The 8,271-nt window shown below is 40.1% G+C and overlaps 1 protein-coding gene across 1 annotated transcript; it reads left to right on the top strand.

Annotated features, from left to right (window-relative positions):
- Positions 1-664: 664 nt before the first annotated feature.
- skor1b (SKI family transcriptional corepressor 1b) lies at positions 665-6,891 on the top strand. Its single transcript, XM_035665524.1, has 7 exons — positions 665-2,389; positions 2,737-2,830; positions 2,950-3,054; positions 3,184-3,243; positions 3,633-3,707; positions 6,012-6,086; positions 6,794-6,891. The coding sequence occupies exons 1-7, from the start codon at positions 665-667 to the stop codon at positions 6,889-6,891; spliced, it is 2,232 nt and encodes a 743-aa protein (XP_035521417.1).
- The last annotated feature ends 1,380 nt before the right edge of the window (positions 6,892-8,271 follow it).

Raw genomic sequence — 8,271 nt, 5'->3', positions numbered from 1 at the left:
GACAGCGGAGCAGAGAGAGAGAGAGAGGAGCACAGTGAGCAGGAGGGAGGCGGTGCTGCACGGACAACTGCGTCCCACTCCTAACGCAAACATCCTCGCATCCACCAGCACAGACTATACTTCTTACCGCTCCGACTTTCACTTGATCACAGCTTTCTCGTTCACGACGGAGGGGAGCTGCGCCGACATTAAAGGTGAGTTTTTTTTGGGGTGGAAGTGATTTCGACAGTTTGTGTTTGTGGCATGACCTCAATACATCCGTCACAGCGTTTTGTTTTTACGCGCAGTCTGTTGAAATTATAACATGAAATTATTTAGAATTTAAAGCTGCAGACAGTCGTGTGTTGTAGCATTAAAAAAAAGCTCCAGGCAAATAAAATTAAGTGGAGTTTGTACATCACCAATATGTCACAAACATAATTCTTAATCAGATTTTATGATTTTATTCTTAAGGGTTCTTAAAAATAAAAATTATGTTCATGCAACTTTATTAAAACTGGGCCTGTAATTGTCTGTCCTGTCTGTGTTTAGCAGGTTAAACTGCTATGAAACTAGAATGCGGTGTTAAATACTTATTACAGCTCTACTTGAGGCTGTTATTGCTTTGCCATAAACTCACATATTAACGTCAAACGTCGTCTCTGCAGCTTCCAGGCCTCCAAGGATGGACTCCATACCTGCGGGGCGAGACTCCAGCTCCTCGCCAAGCTCCAAACAAGAACTTTCCTACCCGACCTCCAAGAACCTGAAGCCCAACCAGGTCGGAGAGACTGTGCTGTACGGAATACCGATCGTGTCTTTGGTGATAGATGGCCAGGAGAGACTTTGCCTTGCACAGATATCTAACACCCTGTTGAAGAATTACAGCTATAACGAGATACACAACCGGCGTGTGGCGCTGGGGATCACCTGCGTCCAGTGCACTCCTGTCCAACTGGAGATCCTGCGGAGAGCCGGGGCGATGCCAATCTCCTCCAGGCGCTGCGGGATGATCACTAAACGAGAGGCCGAGAGACTTTGTAAGTCGTTCCTAGGAGCTCATTCGCCTCCTAAACTTCCAGAAAATTTTGCCTTCGATGTGTCCCACGAATGCGCCTGGGGGAGTCGAGGCAACTTCATCCCGGCCAGATACAACAGCTCCAGGGCCAAGTGCATCAAGTGCTCCTATTGCAACATGTATTTTTCTCCAAATAAATTCATATTTCATTCGCATCGCACGCCAGAGTCCAAGTACACGCAGCCAGATGCAGCTAACTTCAATTCTTGGAGGCGGCATCTCAAATTATCAGATAAAGGCAGCCAGACAGATATATTACACGCATGGGAAGACGTGAAGGCCATGTTCAATGGGGGCAGTCGCAAGAGGACGCTGCCATGCAGTGGGTCGTCTTCCAGCTCTCCGTTAAAACCACAAGGACCCAACCGTCCCCGAGACTCACCCGAGGTACCTGCAAAAATCCTCAGCTGCGAGGACAACCGGGGCGGCATGGCGAGCACGCGCAGCTACCCGGTCATCCCCGTGCCCAGTAAAGGCTTCGGGATGCTGCAAAAGATCCCGCCGCCACTCTTCCCTCATCCTTACGGGTTCCCAGCTTTCGGCCTGTGCCAGAAGAAAGATGACAGTATGATGGGAGAGCAGAGCAAAGCAGGCCTCCCGGGCGTCCTGTGGCCTGGTACCAAGGACAGCGCCTATCACACCTTCCCCATGTTCTGGCCCGCAGCGGGCGCGCTGCCCATGCCTCCGTACCCCCAGACTCAGCACAAACCCCCACCAGAGCTGCTGTGTCCTCCCAGACAGACCGACATGGACATATCTGAGCACAGCGACCGGAGCACCAACACGTCAAAAGACAGCATGGTCGAAAACGAGCGCTGCTCCAGCACCCAGTCCACGCGTAACGAAGACGATAAGTCCGGGGACGAGGCGAGGCCGCTGGAAGGGATGACCCTTGCGCCCCGGAAGATCAGCTACGTCTCCGCGTTCAGACCCGTTATTAAAGATGCTGACTGTATCGCCAAGCTTTACGGCAACAGGGGCGCTTACAACGGGTGTCGCACCGGCTATTTATCGCCCGATTTTTTAAGCGAGAGCTCGAGCTATCGGTCCATGTCCCCCTGCGTGGACAGCGAGGGCGAGCCGGACGTGGACGTGGAGACGAATAAAACACCAGAGGAGGAGGAGGACTCCCGGCCTCTGTCCTCGGTGTGTCCTCGGACTCCTCCCGGCTTGGCTCACAGTGTTTCACCAAACGACTCAGACTCCAAGGCCATGCAGGAGAGCAGCCTGGTTGACTCCCAGAAAATGAGTCTACACGTGGTCCAGTCCTCTGAAAGAGAACTGCAGGACAAGCAGTTATCAGAGACCCACATAGCTGCGTCTTTTACCGAAGTGAGTGACTTATAAGTGAGAAACACTGGCGATAATTCAAGCTGTAATATTTCACTAAAGTTTGTCTTCAAATGGGTTTCTTTTTCCTTGGCTTGTGTGTATTTTTAAACAGATAAATCTCTGTGTTCTTGTGGGGGAAATGTGTCCACTGTGCAACAAACAGCATGTCCACAACATTTAGGGGGGGGGGGCATAAATCATTATTTTAAATAAAAACTATATACACTTGAACTTAGAGTATATTTTCACTCATTAATTATACATTTTATTTGAATAAATTATACTTATTTTACAAAACCTTCTGTAATTTTAAGAGCTCAAAGAAGTGGTGATTCTTTCTTCTGTAGGTGTACACACCGGAGAGGGGTGAGCTGCAACAAAGGAGCAGTGCGTATCAGTTCAGACCTGCGAATTACCAGACTGGAGTACTTACAACAAATGGTTAGACATGTTTTTCTGCTTTTGTTAAAAAATTTAGATGTCAAAAAAAAAACAAAAAAAAAAAACAGATTTTTTTTTAAAAAGAGGGGAGAAATTACAGCGATTTATTTTCTCTTAAGATGAGAGTTCAAGTAAAGAAGAGCCGTCGTCCACAGTGGAGGAGATCGAAACGAAATCTTTTAATGAACAAAGCAGCGAGGAGATCCAGCGAGAGCCCGATGAGGGTAAGTTACACCGAGGTCAGCGAATAGGTTTGTGTGTGTGTGTGTGTGTTATAAGCTCTGCTATAAGAGATACGGGTCTACTTTTTTTTTCTTTTTTGTAGAAATATAATTTATTTTCTGTGTATTTAGGCGAGGACGCGTCAGCCAGAGCTCTGCCAGCACAAAGAGCCATAGAAAGTCTGGCAAAAGGTAAGACGGTGTCTTACTGTTAGATAAAATGATTGACAGATAACAAGGCTTGTGAAAAACATTATTATTATTATATATTTGTATTATTTATTATTATTATAATGACTCAAATTAGACTAGATAATAGGCCTACTTAACACTTTACTTAATTTCTCACTGAATTTAAACTAAATGACAAATTAATTTTATTTATTTATTTTTTTGACCCCAGACCAGAGAAAGACCTGCTCTGAATTGTCAGAGTACACTATGATGATGATGATGATGATGATGATGATAATAATGGTGTCCTCATCATTGTCATTAAAAATAGAAAACTTGAAGGAAGCTGATACAAACGCCTGTTACCTTTCCCCCCTGAAACATCCTCTATTTTGTCTGTTTTTTAGAGGACCTACAGAAGCAGCTGTTAGAGCAAGTTGAGCTGAGGAAAAAGCTGGAACGTGAATTTCAAAACTTGAAAGGTAAGCTAAATTCTACAACAGTGCTTCTCCCACTATTTTGGCTTTTATCACTGATTTTATAGACAGAGACTCAAAAGTCTCTGTGGTGCATGTTAAGTGTTCCTCTTCTGTCATGTTTGTGAGTCAGGCCAAAACATGACCCCTTGCCATGCCATGACCAAATCCACCCCAACCGTGGCTTTGCATGTCCTCCCTGAGCGGAGTGAAAAATCTGTTAAAGGGTATTCTTCCAAAAATGCTAAGTGGTTCAGGGACATGCTCCCATGGGAAGAGGTGTTTTCAAAACCTCTTTTAACACTGATGTGAGAGGATTATGATTTTAACCTTCTGTCTAAAAACATCCATGCATCCTCAGAAAGTAGTTCTGGGAGGGAAGGAAGTGTAGAACTTACAGAAATATATAGTAAATACAGTGAGCACAAATAACTTGTTTTAAATATATATAGACATTTAAAAAAAGTTAATATGAAAAACATATTTACAGTTATTTAATAGCTGAGGAGAATGTCAGATATATCTGAAATATCAGAATTTATATTAAGCTGTTTTGAATAACAGCAGGACATTTCCGTCTGCAGTGAATACATTTAGAACATCTCTATCTACAACCCTAAGTAAAACCACCCAGAGCAGTGCTGTAAAGATCATCCCTAGTATGAAATTGTATCCATATCCAGAAGAAGTAACTTGCTTATATGGATCTCAGGTAAAAACATCAGTCACATTTGGACTGCTGCAGTATTTTTAACTGACAATGACTCCTAAACACGCTCCACCTTCTCTCCAAAATGCTTATAAAAACATATAATCATCCACTTTACTCTTTTCACTCAATCTTTTGCTCGAAAGCTATTTAAGAATCTCAAATTATAATGGAGAATAGATGCGCTGCACACAACTGTTTATTAAAAGTACACAGTGTGAAAAAAAATCAGCAGTATTTACCAAAGATGTCTTTGTTTTTAAACTTTCATTTAATTGTGCAAAAATCTCAGATCTCCAGACAGCGAAAAACAAAGGACTGTCATGTAAGGTAATTAAAAAGCTTTTATCAAAATGATTGCATCACTAAACCAGCGCATAATGTCCAGTCTTCATCAGTTTTGGGTGTAAATAAACTTATACCCATACAGTGCTGTGGGTGGATGACTGATTTTACTGATACATTTGACTGTATCTCACATATAACATGTGGTGTATTATTTAAATGTAGCCTATATTTATTTTGTCTCAACTCTAGACAAGATCCCATATGTCAAAGTAAGAAAGACATCTTAGAAATTAATTAGGAGCTATTAAATCAATGTAAAGTGTTTGCATGGTTGGGTTCTCTACATTAGCAGAAAATAATTAAACACTTCATACACTATAAAATTATTTGGGGACAATAAAATCCCATCACCATCTAACAAATCTGATATCAGTTGCCAGTAATGCGTCTTACTTAAAATTTAACTTAAAGCTCTGTGATGGACCTTACTTGAATCCACAAATATTATTTACTGTTGGGAGAAGACAGGACAACTGGTTTATCTGAAGCATTGGACACTTCACTCTACATTTATTCTATATTTTTATCTCCTTTATATGCTTATAATTACCAGTAAGGATCACGTCTATAGTCTGTAAACATGTTTAAAATACTGACGAAAGCATGAATTAGGCCTACAACACAGACAAAAATGTCCACATAGTAGTTTAGTTTGAACAAAAAGGAATCAGGGTACTATTGCAAAAAAAAATGTCATGCACACTTTATAATTTAAACTCTCATATTATCCAAATATTCTAAAAAAAAAACCTACATTGAGACTTTTTATTTAAAAAGAAAATACAGACCTAAATAATTTACATTAAAATATTTAAACAATTCTTCTTCCTAATCTCAACTTTAACACATTAATTAAAGTGTTTTGTTTGCTGTTATTTGGATTCTTGGAGTTTGTACGTGAAGTCGAGTCCTGGTTTGTCGCTTTGTCTTGAGAAGAGCGCCCTCTAGAGGCTCATTAATCTTCGGACCGGAATACTTTAATGCAAAGTGATATCAATCTCGTAAATGCAAGAATATAGAGAGAAGGCTTCATCGATCTAAAATCAACTAATCAGTTTTAGTTTTTATGTTCACATGAATATTTGTGATACATATCAGAAAAAGTAGCCTACAATGTATTTTCAGTGTTTTGGGGGGTGAAACTGACTGAATTAACCTTGTTTCATTTTAAAATTAGGGTTTTATTGATGCTATTTTTTATATGGGCTTACCAAACCACTGACTCAAATCTGTGCCTGCCATTTGTTCCTCAGATAATTTTCAGGATCAAATGAAAAGGGAGCTTTCCTATAGGGAGGAGATGGTTCAGCAGCTTCACATCGTCAGAGGTGAGACAAATAAAGCAGAGGGAGCGGATTCAGCAGCGCTGCCACATGCCTTCACTTTCTACCCTGGATTTACAGATTTACTGTGGCATAGAATTGGCGACGTGATTGATGATGCTCAAAAAATGATCTGTGTACGTCGGATATCAAGGATCTGTCTGGCTTTGTCTGTCATTTACTGTTAAATCAAATCACTTGCATTTTTGTGGGAAACACTTCAAACTGGACCTGTTTTTTTTTAATCAATTTATTAATTCCCGCATATTAATGAGAAACAGACACAGCACTGAAACAATGTGGAGATTACAAATAAACACACAATTTCCTCCCACGATTTAAATTGATTGCTGCTCAGTGTGCATCTTACAGGCTTTGTCTTTCTGTATCCAGACACTTTTTGTGGAGATTTGGACCCAAAAAAAATAAAGAGAGAAACTCTTCTTTTAAAATTCAGGTGTAATAGAAGATGTGCAGATTATATCCCAGCACCCAGAGGCTCAGACAATCACCTTTCATACATGCAGACCCGAACTTGTGTCAGACATTTTTTGAGCACGAATCAATTGTGTAACAGTGTTTGACTCCAACATACCTGCTGTGTGTGTTGTACTGTATATAATATTTACATTATAGGCTATAACATGTTCAATAAGACCGATTTATACTCACCTGCATGTACACTATTGATTGTTTTATCTCATTCTTCTTAGAAGCTCACGACGCTTTACACCATTTCTCGTGTAAGATGTTGACTCCTCGCCACTGCACCGGATCCTGTTCCTTCAAATCCCCCCTGCTACCACCCTGAGCCAGAATATACACTCATTTATATGACAGAGAAACAAAGGGCACATCTACAGCCTCTGTCAAACCATGAAAAACTTCCAGGGACACTCTTGAAATCAAGTTGAAAGAAGACTAACCTGTAATTACTTGTACAATTTTAAAAACGTGTATCTCCACCTTCAGCATTCATGTAACCATCTTGCATACGGTGACATTTGTTTTACTGAAATGATACCATTGATGATATTTATTATTTGTGGCAAAGTGCAATGACAATGTATGTATCTTGTAGCCTAATAGTTATAGGTTGTTATTTTGTTTTTTTGTTGTCAATAATAGCAGCTTTGACTAGCCAATTCATTGCTACTTATCCTCTCAGTATTGTGAATTAGCCTACTACTTTTGCTGTGTTTGTCTTTGCAAGCCAATAGCTTACTTTGGATGTTATGCACTTTAAATGAGTGATGGGGAATTGCCATTAACAGCTTGTGCATTGAAATAAGCCTACAATATAATTATTTGTAGTGGTCAAACCATGCCTATTTGTTTTTGAAGACTTAAAAAAACACAGAAGTTAGTAGGCTAAATTAGTAGGCACCCTCACCTTGTAAGTATCGACAGTTCTATTAAGAGTAGCCTATTTGTTCATGTAATATTTGTTTTCATCGCTATTGAATAAATCATTTTATGAAAAAGAAATGTGGATTCTTGCCCTCAATATGCATAATTCCCCCGTCTTACAATTAATTTTACGCATTTATCTTAAGATGCAAAGAATTTGCTCTGCCTTTTAATTTATGGGTGTGTGTGTGTGTGTGTGTTGGATTGCTGAGGTTACAAAAAAAGCCCCCAAAAAAGATACCGATGAGAAAACACGTTTATTTTACGTTGGTTGCACCATAGGATTAAAATACAATTAACTATTATTTTTCACTGTCGAATATTTGGTTGATTCATCGATTGATTGTTTGGACCATAAAGTGTCAGAAATAGTGGGAAGTTCCCAAACTGACATCATCAAATTGTTTTAGTTGTAGTTTTTCTGTCGGACCAGAAAGTCAAAAACACAAATAGTTTATAGCGTTTTATAATTCAGTGATAAAACTGAGAAAATCGCATTTAACCAACCAGTTATGTTAACTGAACCACCAATTAACTGATTATCCAAACAGCCGGTCATTAATTTTCTGTCAAGCGACCAATCTAATTAATCAATTAATCGTTGCGGCCTTAGATATAAATAAAAAGGAATAAACATAATCTCGAGCCTACTTAACCGGTCCGTTTTATTCATGTGTATTTCTTTTACCGGCAGAACAAAACCCCTGAAACAAATGAAATGGCATTTCAGTGGTCCTAAGTATACCCTATATCTGTGTGTCTGCAGCGCCCCCTGCTGTCT

This window comes from Morone saxatilis, unplaced genomic scaffold (genome assembly GCF_004916995.1).
Source record: "Morone saxatilis isolate NCDOM2014 unplaced genomic scaffold, NCSU_SB_2.0 Contig2, whole genome shotgun sequence".
Lineage (NCBI taxonomy): Eukaryota > Metazoa > Chordata > Actinopteri > Moronidae > Morone > Morone saxatilis.
Note: the sequence above shows the minus strand (reverse complement) of the source record. Positions and strands in the feature narration are given on the sequence as shown.

What these genes read in the sequence shown, in the direction of transcription:
- skor1b (XM_035665524.1), top strand. Translation starts at nt 665, where the DNA reads ATGGACTCCATACCTGCGGGGCGAGACTCCAGCTCCTCGCCAAGCTCC. An exon ending in TAGCTGCGTCTTTTACCGAA is followed by an intron (nt 2,390 to 2,736) that starts GTGAGTGACTTA and finishes TTTCTTCTGTAG; the next exon opens with GTGTACACACCGGAGAGGGG. An exon ending in CCAGCGAGAGCCCGATGAGG is followed by an intron (nt 3,055 to 3,183) that starts GTAAGTTACACC and finishes CTGTGTATTTAG; the next exon opens with GCGAGGACGCGTCAGCCAGA.